General features: G+C 41.0%; 1 protein-coding gene across 3 annotated transcripts; it reads left to right on the forward strand.

Moving 5' to 3' along the window:
• The first annotated feature begins 1368 nt into the window (after nucleotides 1-1368).
• Nucleotides 1369-17461, forward strand: syt5a (synaptotagmin Va). Of its 3 annotated transcripts, none has more exons than XM_017697465.2 (10): nucleotides 1369-1500; nucleotides 8663-8850; nucleotides 9887-9901; nucleotides 10027-10199; nucleotides 10376-10468; nucleotides 12344-12511; nucleotides 12754-12921; nucleotides 14278-14395; nucleotides 14734-14867; nucleotides 15920-17461. In XM_017697465.2, exons 2-10 carry the CDS (start codon nucleotides 8694-8696, stop codon nucleotides 16127-16129), a joined length of 1236 nt encoding a protein of 411 aa, XP_017552954.1. In that variant the 5' UTR covers nucleotides 1369-1500; nucleotides 8663-8693; the 3' UTR covers nucleotides 16130-17461. The 3 variants fall into 3 exon arrangements, with proteins under 3 accessions (XP_017552954.1, XP_017552955.1, XP_017552956.1); XM_017697466.2 differs by having other exon boundaries at nucleotides 8684-8850; XM_017697467.2 differs by lacking the exon at nucleotides 9887-9901.
• The last annotated feature ends 7264 nt before the right edge of the window (nucleotides 17462-24725 follow it).

Consider the following 24725-nt stretch of genomic DNA (forward strand, 5'->3'; position numbering starts at 1 on the left):
ATTTCTTGTAAAATGTCTCTCAAGGTTTGACGAGAAGCTGGCGAATGAAAAGCTAACTTCAGTTTAGTGTTTGACAGTTTCTTGTTGCAGATTAAATGTATCAGGAAACCAGCTGGAGTGATTGTAAATGCACATAAGTCAATTTGTCTCCAAATTATCGATGTACATCTTAAATATTTCTTTTTGCCATTTCGTTAGCTGCTTACTTGGCGAGACTGTTGTTGGTGTTGCTATGGTGACCAGCAGTCTGCGTGTCAACCTGCAGGGTTAAAGGGTGAATTAGCAGTTGCCATCAGGTAGTCATAATACCACACGGCAACGTTACTGAATAATGAGGTGTTCATTTCTTTACAGTGGTGGAGATACGGACTATAGGCATTTTATTTACTATCCAAAAGTGTAGTGCTGAAATAATGTTAAAATAATTATAAATTGTAAAACAGAGCACTATTTTGCCGTACAACGCCCTGCATGTAGATAGATAGATGATGGAAGACGTAGAAGAATCAGTGGTTGCGTGACACAGCGCAAGTTGAATAGCTGTTGGTCCTGTTTGAAACTTTCATTATTACTTACAGAAGAGTTTTTATTGAGAATCAACAATCTTACAAAAAACTTATTCAAAAAATAAAATTTTTGTGGGCCGAGGGGGCCAAGTGGCGCCCCGTGTGGAAGTGGAGGTTTTAAAAACATGCAATACCACTTCCCACCGCGTGGGGGTACTGTTTCCCATAAAAGGGCAATCAGATTTTTACCAAATCCCTCTGAATGTGGCTGGAGATTGAAATTTCGAGGCGTTTACTGACATATAGCTTCTGACATATTGTCGTGTCCTGAGTTTGACCTTTCCAGTCGCAGTGTCATAAATCTTCGAATAGGATTTATCAGTTTGTCCATCTGCATATGCCAGTGTATCCCATAAAGCTCCCGCGCGCTCGCCGAGTAATCGGATTAAGACTATAAAGGGTCTCAGAACAGTTAGATGGGAAATTACAATGGGATGAAGAGCAGAATGGCGGGGATTATGCACTATATGAAAAGTGATATAATGCCGTAGGCTGTACTGACAGAGTTCCACGAAGCTTCTGTTTGCTACTTACTGTTAAGAGCTACTTTTTCGAATTGTCCGTTCTACCTTAAACGGTGCGACAGTTGATACATATAAAGGAATATATAAAGACAAATTGATGGCAGAGACGTTAATTGGTGTCGCAAGTAAACCAAAGCACAGGTTTCAGGACAGGAGGACAGTCAGTGGGGACAGAGAGCAGCCCAGAGAGGAAAGAAAGATTAATCCAAGTTAAGTGACAGAGAGAGAGAGGGAGAGAGAGAGAGAGAGAGAGAGAGAGAGAGAGAGACAGACAGACAGACAGACAGACAGAGAAGAGATTAGAGAGGAGAGCGAGTGCAGGTCGCGCGCAAAGAATCCTCTCCAACCAAGCGGAGGTGTCCAGTTTCCATCTATAAAAGAGGAGACGAGTGACTGGAGATCATTATCAGGTGAGTTTGCTGCTGTGCTTGCGCGTTATGACTCATTATAGAGCATCACTAGAGGACGTTTAATAGTGCATGTGTACATACTTGTTCTATTAGTGTCGGATTATTACAAATATGTGGATTTATATACACCAGGCGAGCTCAAATATACAGGAAAGCCTTAAAGAAGGCCATCTAAACTTTAGTTAGTCGATTTTGTCTATCTGTCTTTGCGCGCACTGGCTGTTCTAAAGGCGCACGGCAGGCTAGAGGCGGTTTAATCTCTTTTTTATCACATTACTGGGGACGAAATACATCAGTTACGCGTTTTTGGACGCCAGAGCACGCAAAACATCCTCGCCATTAACGTATGACCTGTATACAGTTTTGCTAGGCAGCAAACCTGTGCGTAAAAGCTGTGCGTAATAAGCTCGCCAAGCTTTGGTTCCGCGTTGCGCGTGTGCTGGACAGAGCCGTGTAGCCCTCCCTCCTTCTCTCATTCCATTTTTTTGGCTCTTACGTAGTCTGGTATTTCGGTAATCCTCCAAAATACGACCGTTTTAGCCGGACACAAAGTAGGGATGAAAGCAAAACCCTGTCTGACCCATCGCTGCTGTTCGGCTAAAAGGTGCCTCAGCGAGCAGCTGTCCACCTATTCAGTGACACGTGACGCATTTCATCTCTTTCTAAAAACGAGAAACGTCAGATAAATGCAAAAGTGGTTTAGAATTATACATGGCAAGATGGTTTCCTTTAAGGCCTAGAGTTTCACTGGAAACTGGTCTGGTTTGACTCCTGTGCAGATGTTGTCAGGGTCATGTACATTCAATTAATGAAAAAAAGACAGTTGGTGCTGTAGTGTTGGCTAATTGTGAAAGGCTACCTAGACCTACAGTCAAAGCAGTCATTAAATGCAGGTTATATATGATATTAGATATGACACACATGGCTAAAGAAAGTGGAAGGAAAACAGGAGTTTCTAGAGCTGGACTTCTAAAACTATTAAAGCTACAGAGAAAATGGGACTCCTAACAACAACCTGAAAGACCTGATAGACATCAAAACTGCCCCCATTAGATAAACAGCGCTTAAAGCTTTCATCTTTGAGAGATAGAGGAGAAAATCAAGCTGCTTCAGATCTAAAAACATCCACAGGGGTTTCTGTCCATCCTTCCAATGTGTGAAGACAACTCAACGCTATGGGTCTGAAAGGATGCGTAGCTGTCAAGAAGCTCTTATTGAGAAAAGGAGACACACAAATTAAACAAAGAAGCTGCTGGTGTTCTTAGAACAATGGACCGACCACCCCAGAAGCCAGAAGCAGAAAATGCAACCAACTTCTAAGACTGAACTTTGAACCGGGGGGTGTGGCTGCAGATTTCTTTGAAAAACAGAATGACTTTCCTGAAATAGAAGCTATGATAAAGACAAAGAGCAGAGACAGTGAAAAAGAAATCTATATTATATTAAGTTGTTGAGGCTTTTTTGTTAAATATATGTCTGTTCTGGCTTCTTTTTTTTATTCATGTATGTACGTGTATTTGGCCTATAGCGGTTTAGTGCAGCCCATTCTCGCTGATGTTACAAGGAGTGTTTTAGCTCTAATAAGGCACAATATAGGGCAGCTAATCACAATAGAGGTCAATTATACACAGAAGGCACAGTAATGCAAACTGCCTGTTCAGTTCTTACAGTTAAACAGAGAACTCATACAATTCGAATGGTTAAACATGGATTGATACAAGTAGACCTCAAGGGGAAAATGTACAATATTGGCCCTTTAATCTGCAAAACTCTGCTTTGAGAAACACCCCCTGGTTATGAAGGGAAGTAAATATTTCTCACATGTGGCTGTTCTCTTCACTTGATCTCTTTTACATGACCATAATACTCACCTTCTGCATCATTATGTTCAGTCCATATGGCACAGAGATAAGCTGACCTTCGGCTGAGGCTGTGGTGGTGTCACCTCTATTGACTGCTTAAAAGCACAAAGCTTATTAGTTCTGCTAACAACCTCCTCGAACTCTCACAACATTTACTGTGGGCCCGAGCACAGATGGGGGCTTCGGCCTAAATATAGAAAAGTATTAACCTGAATCTGAGTGAAGTTGAATTTCAATTACAGCATATAGCAAATACTTTTACCCAGTCTAATCATGTTTTATACAAAAACAAATTATTAGGAGTCTTATTCAAAGCAGCCTCACAGCACTGCCTGAGCAGGGAACTGAACCTAAAACTCCAGCAAACTAGGGTGTGGCATAAATCACTGGGCTGTCTAATTACTAGAGATTTGTAACTGTCTATAAGAGATCCACATTTCCACCCTTCATTTGTTTAACTCCCAGTCAAAAAGCTAGTCAAAAAGCCATTAAAGACAAGTATTTTTTACATATAACATAATAAAAAAAACAGAACTTTTGCAAAGAAGAATTCATAAATTAATTAAAAGATAAGGAGAAACACCAAAACTACCTTAAACAGCACTTAAAGCTTTCATCTCTGAGAGATGAGAGATCTCTGAAAACAATCCACAGGTTTTCTGAGAGATCTCTGAAAACAATCCACTGGTGTGTTTGTTCATTCTTCCACTGTGAGAAGACAACTTAGTGCTATGGGTCTGAAAGGATGTGTAGCTGACAAGAAGAACCTCACTGAGAAAAGGAGACACACACATCAAACAAACAAGCTGAACAATGGGCTGACTACCCCAGAGTCCAGACCTCAACACCACTGATTGAGTTTGGAATTAGTTGGATTGTGAGGATCAGAAAATGCAAAACCAACTTCTAAGACTGAACTTTGCAGGCTTCTTTGAGGAACTGAAAGTGTGTCTGCTGAAAAGAGTGGAAGCTCTAATAAAGTTAAAGAGTGGACACAGGAAATACTGAAAAATTGGGCAGATTTTATGAGGCTGTGGCTGAAAATCAAAGCACCCTCCTCAATGATCTCCTTGGAACAACTGGCTCCACCCACTCATCATCCCCAACACTTACTGCTTGTTTTATCAGTTTAGGGCCTCTGGTTTTGTTCTTAGTGGTTGTCATGTAGTTCTAATCCCTGCCTCTTGAAATTCATCCAGTCAAAATACTTATCAACATTAGATTAAAAAAACAATGCAGATTTTGTTAATTCATAAATTAAAAGTTAAACTAAGGTTGTATTGTAAGTAAAATGGTAGATAATATTGCTAACCTGGCTAACTTTGGGAGAAAAAACACAATCTGCCTCATACTCCAACTGTTCTTATACAGACATTTCTTCTTAAAATCCACTTACACAGTTTTCACAAAGATTCTGACATTCACCAGTGTTTTCTTATTGGGATTTGTTCTTAGGTAAGAACAGAATCTGTACACACTTAAGAGCACAGAGGTGAGAACAGTTCTGTGGTTTAAGAACACGTCATGAATCTAAGGTAGACTTTTTCTCAAGAATAAATTTAAGAAAAAAACATAAAAGATATTGGTGAATGAGGCCCCCATGTTATTTAATAAAGAGCTATTTTGGAGCTGAAAGAGTTGGTTCTTATTGGTGAGCTGAGCCAAATGACCTGACTCACTGAAAAGAGCCTGAATGCCTGCCAATAGGAACTCAAGCTGACCCACTAGCTCTATTCCTGAGGGTGAACCTGAGCCAACTGTGCCTTACTGATATGTATCTTAAAGAATGGTGGAAGCTACATAAAACACAACTATGTATATATGTAGACTGAGAAGGCACTGGTGCACAGTGGTGAACAGTAACTAAGTAAATGTAATTCGTTACTGTACTTAAGTAGTTTTTTCGTGTATCTGTACTTTACTGAAGTTTTTCCATTTTGGGCGACTTTTTACTTTCACTCCACTACATTTCAAACTCAAATATCTGACTTTTTACTCTACTACATTATTCAAAATCTGTCGTTCCTTTTGTTTTGTGTGTGTATAAAAATGTAACATATCAAAACAAAAGAAGTGCAAAGCAAGAGCACCAATCAGGGCACAGCGGTCACTTTGTTCTGAGCTTGTTTTGACCTGTTGGTCATACCGACCCAGTGCAGCACACGGTTCAACGTCAGTGCAGCAGTGTAAAGATTTGGGAGCACATACGTCACCTAAATGATGAACTAACCTAACTTTGTAAATAGACCACAATACAGAAATATGTACACATAAGCAGTCGTGACTGACATGTTTCTTTTTTTATGAATTCATACAAACACTTTCATTTTATAGTAAATTGGTTTTGGTTAGTTAATGTTTATGAACAGAGACCTACAGATCAATACAGTAAAGGAAACTTATTTCTGATCCTGAGTTTAAAGCCAGTTTTTATTCAACTTGTAACTAATTTACAAAGTAATCTTAAACTGAAACTTTGCTTGTTTGTAAAAGTGATTTCAGAGCCACTCGATTCTCCATGATGGAAACTCTTTGCCTTCAGTGTTTTGTGTTTATGATCATTTTAATAGACGTCAGCATCACTAATTAATGACGTTCTACTAAAAGACTGGTTTACCAAGAGAGACACTGGAGGATTTTCACCTAAACTGAGATCATGAACCAAGTCTTGTTATAAAAATGATAACAGGACATCAGAGTCATAATTAATCTTTTAGTACTACTTTTGATACTTAAGTACATTTGAAGCCAAATGCTTTTGTACTTTTATTCATTTTGAGGTCTAGAGTAAGGACTTTTACTGAAGTAATATTTTACCTTGGGTTTCTCTAACTCGAGTACATGATTTGTGTACTTCATTCACCACTGCTGGTGCAGTTGTAGGGTATCACTGCCCATTGCACTGCATGGAAGAGAGATACAATGAAAACAGGAAAAAAAAACTTTGATGAGGCTAAAACTGAGGCAGACTGGTGAGTCAGCAGCAGGGGGGGTGTGGCTGGCTTAGTGGGAATAAGCATGAGGAGGGGCAGAGCGACTGGCCTGTTCCTAATTTACTTAAGCCCTGGGATTTGTGGATTACCATCGGCAATTAATCTCGTTACGCGTCTGTTGCGAGTGAGAGGAGGACAGTGCAGCAGAGTGGAGTGCAGCCTGAGAGTGCTAATGTGTGCCGAATGATTACTCACACGTTTGTGAAAATGCCTCCTCAACTGAGAATTCCTACTCGGAAAGTCGGGATGGTGTTCTGATTATCCAACCAAAGGAACTTCTGTACTTTTTAAATGAGAATTTGATTGATATCAAAAACACAGATACATAGTAAGTTTGTAACATTGACCATGATGCCTAGCCCTAATACCCAGTTCCCTAATCCCCAGAATTAACTTTGGGAGCAAATGTGCATCTTAAATTCATGACGTATGCACTGCTTCTTAAAAGTTTTGGGGATAATGCATGTTCTTTGAAACTTTTTTGAGTAATGTTTGATTTTTACTGTTAAAACGTCTGCCTAAAGTTGTTAGCTTAAAGCAGCTATGTGATAATAAGCTAACACTAAGCTACATGTTCATCTAAAGCCCTAATCACCAGTTCTTAACATTCATCTTTAGTGAGCTAATCATTAGCAGACAGTGAAATTATAGCTGTTCGCAGCTGCGTTTGTTGTTAGACAAAATGTCCTACAAGTTGTTGTTCGTGTTTGAGCCTGTTTAGATTGCATGGATTGCTACAAAGAAAAGCTACACAGATGCTGTGGTGATGTAATTGATTAAGTGGTTCTTTGTTGTTAGGAACACATTTGGTCGCATAATGTAGTTATATGCAAACCGACCACCTCCAAAGGTGGTCTAAGTGACTGAATCACAGTGCATCTCCAAGATCTGTATACAGCTGTATTTAGCGCTGTTCACTTATGATCTGACTACCCAAGAATCATGTTAATGCCGGGTGTAAAAGTGTATAAGTGTTGTGACAAGCAGGTTTGGCCTAAATAACGATGTGACAGTTTTCCAAACTATTGTTAAAAGCACATAGTGAAACTTTTTGGTTTAAACGCCTGAGTGGTTTAAGTGCTGACATCAGGGCACTTTCTGACATCAAATATTAAAGGAATCCCAATCCCATTTTGTATTTTTACCCATACCCTTTGTTTTCAAGTGTTACCTTGCCCCTCAGAAGTGAGTAACAATGGGTAGTGGTTGAAATCTTCCTCTACAAAATAAACCCTCAAATAAGAAGAGCATTACTTTATTAACAGGCTACTAGCTCTTCTCTTTAGGCGACCCTGCCCGTCTTCAGTGACTGGAGACAGCAGAGGAGGGTAAAGTTCAGCTCCTCACTGCTGGGCTTTAGTTACATTTACAGAATTATGTGCCTTAAAAGAGGGAAATGATCTATTATCGCCCTCCCTCTAATTCTTTGGTGATATGATGCTCAGATATTAGCCAGTTCTTGTTTGAATTTTCCCATTCCACCTTAAATGGAGCAGCACTTACAATCTGGCGCTTCAGACGTCAGAACTGCTGAACAATTTAAGGTGGAAAGGGAAATTTAGCTAGTTACCAATACATTAGCAAACTACTAGCAATTTTTAGAAGTTTGTTATGAAATAAAAGCCCATGGTACATCGAAACGACATTAAGCTAAGACAATACAGCAGTTTTCATAATTTTTTAAAGGAGAAAAGTCTTACATTTGTGGGTTTCTTTGGTCGTTTGTGCCGCCGTCTTGCTGGTTTTTCTTTTTTTCTCATATCACTCTGTTTGGAGTGAGTCTCTGAGAAACCTTTATTTGGCAGGCCATGTAGTCCAAACACTTTGCCCTACCCCTGTATTTCAAAACTTGGGGCACCCTTCCCCAAGACGTGAACATTCAAAGCTGAGGACTAAATGATTGGGGTGAGGGGTGAAACGGTATTGGGCCAATATCATTGGCTTCTAGTTGCAGCTGACCGCATGGTATGGACGTGTCAGACAGGTTGAAAAAGGTGTGAAAACATTGCAGTATTCCTTCAACAGTGGAATCCATCCAACAAACTCATGCCAAGCACTGAAAAGGATGAAGAGAGAGGAACGTAGCGGGCCAGTATTAAGGTGTAGTGAAGACAGGTAGGGTTAAGAGGGCACTGCACCTTAGGAAAGAGATCATGTAGGGGATCTCAAAGAGAGAGAGGGGGAAAAAAAGAGAGAGAAGCAGAAAAAGAGGGTGAGATTAGAGAGACAGGTGCAGTTTTTGATTCAGTAATGAAGGATCTGCTGTGTAATCTTCTGCTGTATTATTGGGCTCTCTGTTCAAACTAGGTCTGTGTTCTTACACCGCAGCTGATCAGCCATGCGATTGGTCAGCCTGCAGCAGCGCATGCGGAGGGCAGCAGAGCCCGAGGCAGAACCTGCCCCCGCCCCAGCCCCACCCGCTCCACCTTCTCACCACAGCCACAACTTCCTGAACATGAAGAACAAGTTCTTCAATGAGCTCGGACACCTTCCAAGTGAGTGAGAGGCTCAGATAATATCAGACAGCTTCAATAAAGCACATTTACACATTCCACAGTGACACTTTCCCCATATCATAACATGATAAAACATCACAATCACGAGTCGTGGGATTTCACAAAAATACACACACACACACACACACACACACACACACACACACACACACACACACACATATATATGTATATATATATATATATATATATATATATATATATATATATATATATATATATACTGCATATGAAATTATTCTATTATGTTACCCAACATTTTATAACAAATTTAGGTAACACTTTATGTGGATGGCCCACTTTAGATGCTTTGTAGATAATTTTTAACTTAAGTTACATTCAACTAAATATCTACTAAACTGACCATCAACGTCTTTAACTCTAATCCTGCTCTAATCCTAACCCTAACCATAACCTCAACCCAAAACCTAAACCCAGCCCTCACTCTGTTCATAGCCCTAATCCTGGCCCAAATTCTGACCCTAACCCAACCACTGTTTAGAATAAACCCAAGTTTTTTTACCAGTTTTACCAATTTATGAGGTTAAACATCTGTAGATAATTTACCTGGGACTATATTGGACTATCCAAATAAAGTGAGACCCTAATTTATTGTTAGCTGTAAAAAAATGAAGACCTGAGTATGATATGAAAAAATGAAGGCTGATGAATAGATGATTCCATAATAATTTAGAATTTGAAAAGCACTGTAATGAATTTATAATAAAGTTAACACTAGAATTGCTCATTTTTTAAACAAGATGAATCTCAGAACTTCTCAAGAAATGATTGGGTATAAATGGTCATTCAGAGTGATTTGGTGTGAAATGGTCAATTGTAGAGACACTTAACACTTACTCAGATTTCTTTCCATTGGTGGTGTTAAGAACCAGTGGTCACCATGTCTACAACCATTTATATATGAAATGAAATGAAAATATGAGATTCTCTTCCATCTCTGTCTTCATCATAACTCTCATATTTCTCTCTTCATCCATTCCATCACTCATCACAGACCACAAGATCAAATGTAAGTCAGCATTTTCACTTCCACTTGTTTCCCTTTTACTCTCCTACCTATCCATCCATCTACTTGCCCATCATCCATCACTCTGTCCAATCATTCACTCTGTCCAATCCGGCTTTCTCTTTCAGTGCCCATGTGGGCGATCGGGGCTATCGTGGTGGTGGGCCTCGCCCTTGTCGGCTGCTTTGCCTTCTGCATCTATAAGAAGTGTCTAGGTGGGAAGAAAAAAGCAAAGAAAGTGCGTGAGAGGAAGGCTGGACGCCGGCGGAGGAAAAAGGAGGGCGAGGGAGAGGAGGACGCGGTGAGAAAAAATGAAGGGTTAGATTTTGTGGATAAACAGATCCAGGAAAAGTGTGTTTGGTCCAGGTTTGATGGTACTTTAAATGAACATGCAAAGACATGATAGATTAGCTGCAGTTGGTTGTTTGATTGAGGAAGCGTAAGAGAAACTGTGCTTCTAATTCTCTTTCCTTTCAGGAGGAGGCTAAGCCGGAAGAGGGTGAGGAAAAAGAGCAGGAATTCTTTGGCAAACTGGAATACACTCTGGATTATAACTTCACAGACAATCAAGTGAGTTTGCATGTGAAAAAGAAAAAGCTCAAATAGGTAATGACCTGCTTTAGGTCAAGAGAGAACCCTCAAGGACTTCTAGGCCTTCAGAGAAAGCCTTATAATTTCTGTAAAATAAACAAAAGCATGTGTGTAAATTTTATTTATTTTCTTTTCAATACCCTGTAGGTATCACATTAAGTTTGGCTGGAGAAAAGTGTTAAATTCTTGAAACAGCCAGTGAAAGTGATTCAATTAGGATTTTCCTCTGTGGTATCTAGATCGATTCAGCCAAGCAAGCTGTACAATTGGTTAGGACTTCAGGAGCTGAACAGAAGGTCGAACATGTCAGATTAGCTGCTAATATGATTAGCAACCAGAAGTCAACTGATCATACTTTGATTTCCAATGGGTGGGACCAATTTTGTGAGAAAATTGTCACTATACCTTCTGGAAATTCTAAATAGAGCTTCACTGACTGTGAATACAAATGGCCGTCTAACCAATGTGCTTCAGTCAGTTGGTAGAAATGGAAAATAGCAGCAGCCCTGTGTCAGAGCTCTTTACTGAGTCACTTTAAAACTGATACATGCATAACATACTAACATATTACTCAAATGTCATACTGACACTAGCAAAAAGTACCATTATAAACGAGGAGTTTTGACATGTAAGGCCCAAACAGAACACTTAGATCTAAAATAGTCACAATTTGCCATTGCTTTAGATATATGGCTTTGCAATCTCTTTCTTCCTGAGAGCTGCAATAACAATAAATCCTGGAATCTGCTAATGTAAAACTTTTTACAACATCACACTTTGGTGTTTTGTGGCAGTCATGAGTCCAGCCAAGTTGATTATTTATGTTAGAAGTAAATGAACTGAAATAACCTCTCTGATCAAATCAGTAATGGGGATTTTGCTGCCAGCTGAGGTGATGCATTTGGCATCACAGCAGGGTGTATCCTTTTAACAGTGTAAGAAGCTCCTACACCAGCCTTTAAATTACATGTTCATTACTTAACTATACTCAGGGCCATAGAAGCACTTGGGTAGGATGGCTTAATGATGTAGTTATTCACTGAGTACTGCATTATTTCAGAACCAAAAACAATAAAGCAAAACCAAAAGTTCACACTTTCCCCCAGAGTGTATTTATCAAATACATTTGAAAATGTACAAAAATTACCAAAAATTTTTTTTTGCATAATATTCTTTAGTGTTTGGTATGTAGTTCTGTATGAAGCAATGCATTTGAAGTGTGTCTTGCATATAAAAAATCCATGCCAATTCATCAAACCATCAATCTACAAGAGTTGCTAACTGTTACATGGTGCTGCTAACCAGGAGTGAAGAGCTGGTTAGCAGTTTTTTGCCTAAAAGGTGAACAGCTCTGCTCACCACAGAACAGGTTCAGTTCTGGCAGAAGCTACATTGATACAAGTTTAGATGTTAATAACTTGAATTTGAAGGCTGCAAAATTGAGCAACTTGTGTTAGAGGGACAAATAACCGAAAAATCAAACCTGAGCTTTGGTTAGGAGCTGTAGTTCTCTAGGTAAGCTAACTGTAGCTTAGTTAGCAGGTCAAAGGGCCATCCACCACAGAAGAGACTCAGCTCCAACTAGCTAATGTTCAACAGCACAGATTTAGAGGATAAATACTCATATCTGACAGCACAAAGTCAAGTGACTGAGTTTTGCGGCATGTGTAGCTATTAGCCTGTCAGCTATCACTGAGCCACTGTGTGGCAACAGCACCGCACAATACAGTCATGTGAAACATTTGACTGTACAACTGGACAGAACCCTTGCTTGCAGTGTACAACACCTTATACACACCAACCTGATTTGAGTTTGCGGTCATAAACATTTTCATTTAATACTTTCTTTTACAGCTCATTGTTGGTGTTCTGCAAGCCCAAGACCTGCCTGCTATGGATATAGGTGGCACCTCTGACCCCTATGTCAAAGTGTACATGCTCCCTGACAAGAAGAAGAAGTTTGAGACCAAAGTCCAGCGCAAGAACTTATGCCCTGTTTTCAATGAAACGTTCATATTCAAGGTGCCATTACATCACATTCTCACATCATGAAGTTCATCCTTCTGTCTGCTGGGCTGAGAGTTTTTATTCTTCTTTAACTTTTAAACTTGTGTCAAGTTTAAAGCAGACAATCTTATGTCATCTTTATATTTCATTACTGTCGTATTGTAGCTCCATTTTTTTGTTTTGTTATCTTTGTATACCATGGGAAATGGCAGCTGTCCTTGACATTATATGTACTTTCTCCTGTCACCTTTCTTCAGATTCCTTTCAACGACCTGGCCGGGCAGACTTTGGTTTTGCAGGTGTTTGACTTTGACCGCTTCGGTAAGCATGACGTGATTGGAGAGATTAAAATTCCCATGAACAGCATTGACCTCGGACAGCCTATTCATGAGTGGAAGGATCTGGTGGGAGGAGAGAAAGAAGAGGTAAGGCTTCGAGATTTTGTTTCTGTTAGTGTAAAGTAGTCTTCCTCCTAGACCAGCATTTCTCAACCCTGTCCTGTGTATTTATCACACTTCAACTCAGGAAAGGCTTGTTAATTAGCTAAAATGTCAAAGGACCAAAGTATGCAAAGCCTCTGTACTATGGGACCAGCACTGGGAACCACTGTTATGGAGGGTCAACCCGGTCAGTGGGTTCCCTTATCCAGCACATCTATATTCCAGCTTCCAGCTGCTCTCTTCTGGCACACATTAGAAACTCTTGAGCCCAGTCCCAAAGGGCAACATAAGTCCTTGACTGTCAACAATGCACAGACTCTGCAGGTGCCATTTTGGTCATACTTTTTTTTTCTGTTTTTTTTTACAATGAGCTATTTGCTCTTCTATAGTGGCGTAATTCAGATTACAAGCATACTGCAGCTTGTCGGCAAGTTTAATTGATAAACACATGCATTTTCCCTGAATTTTGGGTTGTAGACAACTGCTGAGTCTGCATTGTTGTGGCCCTTGATGAAGGCCCCAGTACTGCTATGTTATGTGTTGCGTGCATGCCACATGAAATCCCCCACCCCCCAGTTCCTTGGCCAGTACCTCACTTGTGGGCTGTGTCCATCAACAATGCTGGATGCAAATGAACAACAGTCAAAGACATTTTTGTGAGGTATCTGTTGTTAAAATTCCTTGTTTATTTTTGTCTATTCATGATGGCATCCAACGACACATTTCTGGTCAAATATGTTACTTTTTATAACTGTAATCAGCTATATAAATGGAGATTAAATGCATCAAATTGGCTATACCATCGAAAAAAGAAAGTTTTGTCAACTCTATTTGTGCTGGAAACATCCCTGTTCTTATTAACTTTTGTGTTATGTTGGCCAGACACAACTATGTAGACATGTGGCTCAGATGTTCTGAGAGCTGGAACAGAACAAAAATTTGGACTACTGCGTGTGCTTGCAGATTTGAATTGCAAAATGATCCCAGTCCTTACCCTGGACACCATGTGCTCTCCACTTTTTGCTCTAACCCACCTGGTTCGGCTCATGAAGGGTTTAGCAATTAGCCAATGGTCAAAATCCAGTTCGTTAAAACAGGGACCTCAGGCGTAGGATTGGGAACAGTCGCCACTGAGCAGTGAGCCTTGCCTATGGAGGACTGTTACCCTGTACACATAAGTGGACTCCCCACTCCCACCCAGAGTTTGTTCAATGACGAGTCAGCTGGATCAGGTGAGAGCAGGGAAATCAGTCAGGCAGGTACTCCAGTGTACTTCAGGTTAGGAACCACTGCACTAGAACATTTATCTATCTGCCTTTCTACTTTCCTCTCTCTGAGCAGCAAGAAAAGCTAGGTGACATCTGCATCTCCCTGCGATACGTCCCCACATCTGGGAAGCTTACTGTCTGTGTGATGGAGGCGAAAAACCTCAAGAAGATGGATGTGGGTGGTTTATCAGGTAAGTGCTGGATAGATCTCTAAAACAACATGAACCAAGCAGTTAATGTATCTGCATACCTGGTATAGATGTGATGGGAGCTGGGTTTGAGCAATAACGTAAACCATTTTGGTGGACCCCAGTGACCGTTGGGATAAACACACGTGAACCAGGTGGTCAATCCCACTCCAAAGGACCCCATATATTCACTACTCTAACATGCCATCAGATAATAATCAAGCCCTTCATTAGTGTAGTTAGGCGTGTCTGAGTGGAGAAGATGTGCTCTCAGATCTCTTTGTGTTTTGTGAATGAAGCGATTACCATTGTTTATTTATGCTCATTCTTGCATCTCATAGATCCTTTTGTAAAGGTGGTTCTGCAGCACAACGGGAAACGCCTGAAAAAGAAGAAGACGACGGTTAAACAGAACACACTGAACCCGTACTTCAATGAAAGCTTCAGCTTTGAGATCCCCTTTGCACAGATACAGGTAAAGTATGGTTGATCACAGCATCAGTACAGCTTGCTAATGACTTACGCATAGGCAAGAAATAGTTAGCTATTTCATTCACATATTGCTCTGTAGAATAGCATAAGTCTGGCCTACATTTGAGATGCCAACTCTATCTGACAGCAATTCTTATGGCAGTAATGAGGGAAGTGATGGACTGGAGACCTATCTAGTATCATTTGAGATCACTAGCTAGTTCAGCTAGTTAGAATGTAGAGGGTTCTGAGCTGCAAAAAAGGAGAGAGTGGATGCAACACCTAATCAAAGACTAAACAATTATAACCTATTCAATCATAGAACAACAAGCTAGCCAATCAATCAATCATAGACTAGCCAGACAAGCAATTATAAGCTTATCAATCATTTGCTAACCAGCTAAGCATTTACAGGCTAAGCAATAAAAGGCTAACCAATCTTAGGCCAATCAATCATAGAGTAACCAGCCAACCAATCATAGGCTAATCAAGCATTTGCTAACCAGCTAACAATTTATAGACTAAACAATAATAGGCTAGCCAATCTTCAGCTAACCTTAGGCTAATCACGTGGTAGTCATATGCTAATCAATCATAGATCAATAAGACGCAGCCTCCTCAATAATAGGCAAATTAATTCTAGATCAATAAGATAACCATAAAAAGGATAACTAGTCACAGGTGATCAATAATAGGCTAGATCAGAATCCAAGCAGCTACTCAATCACAGGCTAAACAAACCTTTTTATGTGTGGAATTTTCTGTTTACAGCAGTAATGTTGTCAAAGAAGAGACCAAACAGTAATTACTCTGTTATGACTACAGTTAAAAAAATGAAAACCTCTATTTTGGGATTTTGACATTCCACAAAACTTTAACCAATTCATTAATTAGCAGCCCTTGTCTTCATACACACACAGAGGCCACAGATCATTACAGAGCACTCTGCTAGTGAGAAGGCTCAGTTATACTGAACTAAACCAAGTGGGGGCAGCTGAGTAGAGAGTATTAAGAACCTCTGTTCATTCACATTGTCTGTGCTCTGCAACTCTGCAGAAGATCCAGGTGCTGATCACAGTGTACGACTACGATAAGCTGGGCAGTAATGATGCTATTGGGAAGTGCTGGATTGGCTATGGAGCCAGCGGAGTTGGCTTGCGCCACTGGTCAGACATGCTGGCCAATCCCAGACGCCCCGTGGCCCAGTGGCACACCCTGCAGCCGGAGGAGGAGGTGGACGCAGCACTGAAGGCTCCCATCCGCTAAACGCACATAACGCTCACATCTGCTCCATTTATCTTCTAAGACAGCAGCAATTTACAGTCACTTACATAGAAAACAAAACATCACCTCAACTTTACATAACACTGTTGTCGGAAAAAAAACCTCATATCTCCAAAAACACTACTTTACTTTTAACGTAAGTCAATCGAATCAGACTTTTTTTCCAAGTCATTTTGGGTCGTTTGTTTTGGCCCATTCATCATGACCTTTACATACAATGTAAAGGGTAACATGGCAAAAACGGAGATACAAGGTTTTCTTCCAACAACAACGAAGAACATGATTGTCATTATTAACCTTCCCGTACGCTAATGAGTCATTCCATGAAAGGAGAGTCATCTGAGTCTGATTTGATGCCATGAGACAAAAAATATTTTTCCAAGTGTAAATATACAGATTTAAAGCATATAATCAACATAGTGTATTATTTGTTTTTATTGCCAACATCGATAGTTAGTTGCTTTTTGATCGTTTGTTGTCCATTACACATAACGTGTCCACTCCATCACAAAATATACACACAGAAAAACAGAAAGTTATTCTTTTCAAAATTTTTACGATGTTCACACAAAAGTCACGTCATTTGCTGATGAAAAACGAATGTTAGAAAGTCTAAGCTTGATAACAGGGAGTATGATGGCCTGTTTGCCCTGTAATATTCAACCCTGTCACAGCTTCCGTATGGTGGGGCTGTACTCTGTGTTATTTGGCACAAAAATGCTCGTTAAGTTGGGAGCCACATGTAATTGCAGTTATGAAGTCCAAGAAAACTGGACATGAAAAAGATCAAAATAGCATGTCTTTTTGGCACCGATCTCATAGAGTGACTCTAATACCTACGTGATAAATACACACCTGAGGACCCAGCAATTGGATTTACTCACCTGTCTCCTCCGCTCCACACAAAACTGCAATTTTGGAAACACATATTTTACATTCACACATCAGTCCTTTCATTAACGATGTTTCTGACGATGTTTCTGTCACGTTTCACTGTGAGTAACCTGTGACCCGTCCTGTCTGCACTAGAACAAGCACTCACAACCAAACCATCCACACAAAGGGAGCGTTATTACTGTCCTTATAAGAGCTGTCACTATATTGTATTTGGAACATTTTCTTGTGTTCATGAGTGCATGTGTGTGTGTGTGTGTGTGTGTGTGTGTGTGTGTGTGTGTGTGTGTGTGTGTGTGTGTGTGTGTATATATATTGATAGTGAATGTGTATATTGTATTGAATTGTATTGAATATTGTTCTGTTTTCCATCCTTGAACTGTGATAATGACTGTAAATACAATGACAGGATAAAATCAACATTATGTGTGAAGTATTTTTTATTTATATATCACTGTTGTCTGAAGAAAACGTCATATCTCCATTTTTTCAGTTTTTGACATAATTTGGAAATGCCAGTCTCAGAATACCTTTTTAAACCATTAAAGTCCTTTACTATCAACACTGTGATATCGAGCCATCAGGAAAACACAAAATACCATAAGTGATACTGGATACCACAAGGAACCTCAAGAACCAACCATTTTTTAATGGTTGTTTTTTCAGCAGGGCAGGTTCATGTAAATGTAGCGGGCTGCTATCAAATAGTTTCTTGTACTATGCACTTCTGTGAGATTTAAATTTTGATTGATTAACAGACCGCTGTTGTCGGAAGAAAACCTTGTATCTCCAAAATGCTACATTTACAGGAGAAGGAAAAAACCAACTTTACTTTTAATGTAAGTCAATGGAACCAGAATTTTTTCCAAGTCTTTTTGAGTTATTTCTTTTGGTCCATTCATCATGAAATTTACACACAATGTAAATGCAACTGGCATTTTCAAATTATGCCCAAAACTGAAAAACGACAGCAGCGATATGATTGATTTGTTCCATAAAATTACAGCAAGGATTTTGCTAGTAAGCAAATTTACACAATTTGTCATCTGATCAAAAGTGTTGCTTATCATCCAAATCATGTTTGGTGTCTGAAGTTTGCTTCTTCTTTTTTTTTTTTTTGTGTACATGAGCTATGAGGCTAATGTAGCTAACAGGTAATAGCAGCTAATTAGCTAATTAACTTGCTTGTGTTTCCGACACTGTATAATATTAATTACCCCAACTGAAAAGCAGTCACATAGCTAAACACAGAAGTTATAGCCATGAAAGTCTCAAGTTCAGTGTCAAAAATGACATAAGGAGTCTATTCGAGATGATCTCATCTGATATTGCTTGAAGTAAATGTGTGATGCAGTTACAAACTTCCATTATTTTAGTTGCAATGGATGGAAGTCTTCAAGATGGTGGCTGCTGCTGGTTTTAGTTTTGCGACCTGCTTTTCGCAATTACTTGATAACGTGCTGTAAAGTGGGCATGTGATGATTTAGGTATGGAGTTAATTTGTAGCTAATTTGTGAACTTCAGTTTCCATTACTTGTTGCCTAGCCTCATAGTTCTAGCGCAGAAGAAGCAAACTTAAGAAACCAAGCATGTCTCAACTAATCAGCTACGATTGGGCCCTTTTTAGGTGTAAAACTGTGTGTTTGACCTGTAGAACTATATGAAAGGTCAGGGTTGATGTGTGTGGAGCATTGTTTGGTGGCTGGGACAGTGCGATGGTATGTGGGGTGCAGTGGAGCCGGAGCCACTGCTGACCGACAGCAGAGAGTCTGGATTAATCTTGTGTTCTGTTTCTGACGTGATCCAGGAGCAGAGCTGGCCTAAGCCAAACATGTGAGTGAGGAATTAGAGAGGGGTGGAGGGGATGAGAGAGAGGACACTAAGGTCACTCAGCAGGAGGGAGGAGCACTGAGCAGTTAGATGAGTCACTGTGTGATTGCACAACTGTGGATACCTCTCATTCCAGTGTGTGTATATTAGTATACACATCACTGCTGTCGGAACAAAAGCTCATATCTTCATTTTCTGCGCTTTTCGGCTTTTAACATAATTGAATAAAATGCCTGTTGTCCTTTACATTGTGTATAAATTTCATAGTGAATGAAAAGATAGAAATGGCCTAAAATGACATGGAAGTCTGGTTCCATTGACTTACATTAAAAGTATAGTTAGTTTTTCTTCTTCTCCTGTAAAGTTACCATTTTTGAGATACAAGGTTTTGTTCCCACAGCAGCGACATCAGAAACATCATAAGCAAGACTTGTAAGGATTATTTAACTACTCCACAAGGCTTGAGGCAAGCATATGATGATTTAGGAATGCAGGTAGCTTGAGGCAAAGCTGATATTACCTGTTAGCTACATTAGCCTCATAGCTAATGTACCATGAACACTCAAAGAACCTTTTGTGTGATTAAAGGGTTCTTTGCATCTTTAAAGCCTTATTCAGATTGATGGAGAATGTGCTTTAGATGGACGTAAAGGGTTCTTCTATTGTCAAGCCTGTAACAACAGAAGAATCAAATCAAATCAAATCAAATTTATTTGTAGTGCTTTTTTACAACGGATGTTGTCACAAGGCAGCTTCATGGAATTCCAGAAAAGACAGAGTTTTAACAAGAATGTAAAAACCCCCAGGTGAGCAAACCAGGTGCAACAGTGGCAAGGAAAAACTCCCTCAGAGCTGAACTGAGGAAGAAACCTTGGGAGGAACCAGGCTCACCAGGGGGGACCCATTCTCCTCTGGTCAAACTGCCTACAAGTGATTATATTACTAATATTAATAGCAGTAGTATTGGTAGTAGTAATAGCTAGGAGTCTATAAGAACATCAGTGTAGGGTGGGCAGCTATTCCAAGGCAGGTGGTGGTAGCTGGGCGTGGGCAGCTGGTCTGAAGTGGGTAGCAGGAGGGCTCGACAGTCAGTTGTCCTTCAGTGTCCGGCCGGACATGTGGGTGATTGTATACTCTGAAAAAAGGCAGGGAGAGGGAATCAGTTTTATTCTGTCTGTTTGTACGTAAAACAGGGGATGTAAACATTTCCAGACTGTGGCTAACGACTCCGGCAGATCTGACTATGACAGCTTAACTAAAAGGAGAGAACCAGAAGGACACACAGACACGAGAGAGCACTCTGAAACAGTTTGGCATCCCTCCACAAACATCATCACCAAACCTTGGCACTGTCCACAAACCTGAGTGACTGTGTGCGAGCAGCGGGATGACAGCAACAGCGTCTCAGTTTACCATAATTACCATGGACCCCTGGATCTGCTGCCTTTTATCTAAGGGGGAACATTACCTACCAAAAGCTAAACTGAACAAGTGAGTTTTCAGCTTAGCTTTAAAGACTGAGACTGTGTCTGAGTCCCGAACATTTTCTGGAAGATCATTCCAGAGTTTGGGGGCTTTATAAGAAAAGGCTCTTCCCCCAGCTGCAGCCTTATGAATTCTGGGAACTATTAATAAGCCAGCAGTCTGGGATCTGAGTAGTCTTGATGGCTCATAATGGAAAATAAGGTCTTGCAGGTACTCCGGAGCGAGCCCATGTAGGGCTTTATATGTCAATAAAAGAATTTTATAATCAATACGGAATTTAACAGGCAGCCAATGAAGTGATGATAGCCCTGATATGATCAAATGTTCCAGTTTTAGTGAGGACCCTGGTTGCGATGTTTTGGACTAGTTGAAGTTTGCAGAATCCTTTTTAATGCTGTATAGAACCCTTTTCAAAAAAGGTTCTATGTATATGTATACATATATAAACACTTTCCATCAATCTGAATAACTCTTTAATGATGCAAATAATGCTTTAATCACCCAAAGTGTTCTTTGAGTGTTCATGTTCTATATAGAGCTCTTTTCTTTATTAAAGAACCCTTAAAGAACCATCGCTTTTAATATTTGTGCATCTATGAATTAAAAATACAATACATTGAGTGCTAGAGAGATGTTCTGCATGTTTATTCTTCGGATTGTTCTCCTGCAGTTATTCTCTAGGTTTATTCTGACAAGGACTCTTAATTTGCCAAACCTCAGAGCACAGATCTGTGAGTCTGGCTAATGCAGACCCAGCGGACCCCTGGGCAGGTAAAGAATTTATGCAAAACAAGTTTTTATAGAACATTGTCATAAAATGTTCAATCAAATATAAAATCTGCACAGTGCAGTTGTTTTAATATCAGATTACTTTTCAGCAGGAATATGCTGCCAGTGTAGTGGCACTACTTTATTATCTGTCACTGTATGAAAATCCCCATGCGAGATTAAAAGCTCCTCAACATTTATTGAACCAGCTGATGGCCTTTCCAGAAAAATCACAACATCCCTCGCTTAGAGTTCTCACATGTGATTATTGTTTCTTTGTGATTATTGTTGAATTATTTACACTTTTCACATGAGTCATGGTGTAACGATCATGTTATTCACATATCATGATGCGAGAACATTATTTGCAAAGTTAATGTAATCATATATTATTAACTTGATGTCACATGTCATGTGATCTTATTTACAGTCACTTGTGATCATGTTACATGATGTAGAGTGACTTATTCATGGACAAATGATCCATGCTACACAATGTAACGTGACACTCACAAAGTTACATGTGACCATGTTACATGATGTAATGTGACTGTTACAGTGCATCCGGAAAGTATTCACAGCGCTTCACTTTTTCCACATTTTGTTTTGTTACAGCCTTATTCCAAATTGAATTATATTAATCTTTTTCCTCAAAATTCTACACAAAATACCCCATTGTGACCATGTGAAAAAAGTTTTCTCGAGAGTTTTGAAAATGTATTAAAATTAAAAAACAAAGAAATCATATTTACATAAGTATTCACAGCCTTTGCCATGAAGCTCAAAATTGAGCTCAGGTGCATCCTGTTTCCACTGATCATCCTTGAGATGTTTCTACAGCTTAAATGGAGTCCACCTGTGGTTGATTGGACATGATTTGGAAAGGCACACACCTGTCTATATAAGGTCCCACAGTTGACTGCATGTCAGAGCGCAAACACCAAGCATGAAGTCAAAGGAATTGTCTGTAGACCTCTGAGACAAAATTGTCTCGAGGCACAAATCTGGGGAAGGATACAGAAAAATTACTGCTGCGTTGAAGGTCCCAATGAGCACATTGGCCTCCATCATTCGTAAATGGAAGAAGTTCGGAACCACCAGGACTCTTCCTAGAGCTGGCCGGCCGTCTAAATTGAGCGATCGGGGGAGAAGGGCCTTGGTCAGGGAGGTGACCAAGAACCCAATGATCACTCTGTCAGAGCTCCAGCGTTCCTCCGTGGAGAGAGGAGAACCTTGCAGAAGGACAACCATCTCTGCAGCAATCCACCAATCAGGCCTGTATGGCAGAGTGGCCAGGCGAAAGCCACTCCTTAGTAAAAGGCACAAGGCAGCCCGTCTGGAATTTGCAAAAAGGCACCTGAAGGACTCTCAGACCATGAGAAACAAAATTCTCTGGTCTGATGAGACAAAGATTGAACTCTTTGGTGTGAATGCCAGGCGTCATGTTTGGAGGAAACCAGGCACTGCTCATCACGAGGCCAATACCATCCCTACAGTCAAGCATGGTGGTGGCAGCATCATGCTATGGGGATGTTTCTCAGCAGCAGGAACTGGCAGACTAGTCAGGATAGAGGGAAGATGAATGCCGCAATGTACAGAGACATCCTGGATAAAAACCTGCTCCAGAGCGCTCTTGACCTCAGACTGGGGCGACGGTTCATTTTTCAGCAGGACAACGATCCGAAGCACACAGCCAAGATCTCAAAGCAGTGGCTTCAGGACCACTCTGTGAATGTCCTGGAGTGGCCCAGCCAGAGCCCAGACTTGAATCCGATTGAACATCTCTGGAGAGATCTGAAAATGGCTGTGCACAGACGTCTCCCATCCAACCTGATGGAGCTTCAGAGGTACTGCAAAGAAGAATGGGCAAAACTGCCTAAAGATAGGTGTGCCAAGCTTGTGGCATCATATTCAAAAAGACTTGAGGCTGTAGTTGCTGCCAAAGGTGGTTCTACAAAGTATTAAGCAAAGGCTGTGAATACTTATGTAAATATGATTTCTTTGTTTTTTAATTTTAATAAATTTTCAAAACTCTCGAGAAAACGTTTTTCACATGGTCACAATGGGGTATTTTGTGTAGAATTTAGAGGAAAAAGATTTTTAATTCAATTTGGAATAAGGCTGTAACAAAACAAAATGTGGAAAAAGTGAAGCGCTGTGAATACTTTCCGGATGCACTGTATGTGCACTGTCACATCATCACATTACATGATGTAATGTGAAATTCACACTGTCATATGTAATCATGTTACATGATGTAGTGTGACTTATTCACACAGTCACAGGTGATCACATCCATCCATCCATCCATCCATCCATCATCTTCCGCTTCTCCGGGGTTCGGGTCGCGGGGGCAGTATCCTGAGCAATGAAGCCCAGACCTCCCTTTCCCCAGCCACTTCCACTAGCTCCCTGGGAGGGATTCCGAGGCGCTCCCAGGCCAGCTGCGCGATATAGTCACGCCAGCGTGTCCTGGGTCTTCCCCGGGGTCTCCTCCCCGGTGGACTTGCCTGTGACACCTCCCAAGGGAGGCGTCCAGGAGGCATCCTAACAAGATGCCCGAACCACCTCAACTGGCTCCTCTCGACGTGAAGAAGCAGCGGCTCTACTCCGAGTCCCTCCCGGATGACCGAACTTCTCACCCTATCTCTAAGGAGAGTCCAACCACCCTGCGGAGGAAACTCATTTCGGCCGCTTGTATTCGCGATCTCGTTCTTTCGGTCATTACCCAAAGCTCATGACCATAGGTGAGGGTGGGAACGTAGATCGACCAGTAAATTGAGAGCCTTGCCTTATGGCTCAGCTCTTTCTTTACCACAACAGACCAGTAAAGAGCCCGCATCACTGCTGACCCAGCACCAATCCGCCTGTCAATCTCCCGCTCCCTTGTACTATCACTCGTGAACAAGACCCCGAGATACTTAAACTCCTCCACTTGAGGCAAGAGCTCATCCCCGACCCAGAGAGGGCTCTCCACCCTTTCCCGCTGAGAACCATGGCCGGATTTGGAGGTACTGATCTCATCCCGGCCGCTTCACACTCGGCTGCAAACCGATCCAGTGAAAGCTGAAGTTCACGGCCTGATGTCCCCAATAGGACCACATCATCTGCAAACAGCAGATGTGACCCTGAGGTCACCAAACCGGACACCCTCCATCCCCTGACTGCGCCTAGAAATTCTATCCATAAAAATTATGAATAGAATCGGTGACAAAGGGCAGCCCTGACGGAGTCCAACTCTCACTGGGAAAGTCTGACTTACTGCCGGCCATGCGAACCAAACTCCTGCTTTGTTTGTACAGGGCCTGAATGGCTCGTAGCAAAGAGCCATGTACCCCGTACTCCCGAAGCACCTCCCACAGAATACCCCGGGGAACACAGTCGAATGCCTTCTCCAATCCACAAAGCACATGTGGACTGGTTGGGCAAACTCCCATGAACCCTCGAGAATCCTGGAGAGGGTAAAGAGTTGGTCCAGTGTTCCACGACCAGGGCGGAACCCGCACTGCTCCTCCTGAATCCGAGGTTCGACTATAAGCCGGACTCTCTCCAGTACCCTGCATAGACCTTACCAGGGAGGCTGAGGAGTGTGATTCCCCTG

This window comes from Pygocentrus nattereri, chromosome 14 (genome assembly GCF_015220715.1).
Source record: "Pygocentrus nattereri isolate fPygNat1 chromosome 14, fPygNat1.pri, whole genome shotgun sequence".
Taxonomy (NCBI): Eukaryota; Metazoa; Chordata; class Actinopteri; order Characiformes; family Serrasalmidae; genus Pygocentrus; species Pygocentrus nattereri.

Bases quoted from the DNA above. Each gene is read 5' to 3' on its own strand.
- syt5a (XM_017697465.2), top strand. From the start codon at position 8,694: ATGCGATTGGTCAGCCTGCAGCAGCGCATGCGGAGGGCAGCAGAGCCC. The intron at 10,200-10,375 runs GTGAGAAAAAAT...CTTTCCTTTCAG, and splicing joins GCGAGGGAGAGGAGGACGCG to GAGGAGGCTAAGCCGGAAGA. The intron at 14,396-14,733 runs GTAAGTGCTGGA...TGCATCTCATAG, and splicing joins GGATGTGGGTGGTTTATCAG to ATCCTTTTGTAAAGGTGGTT.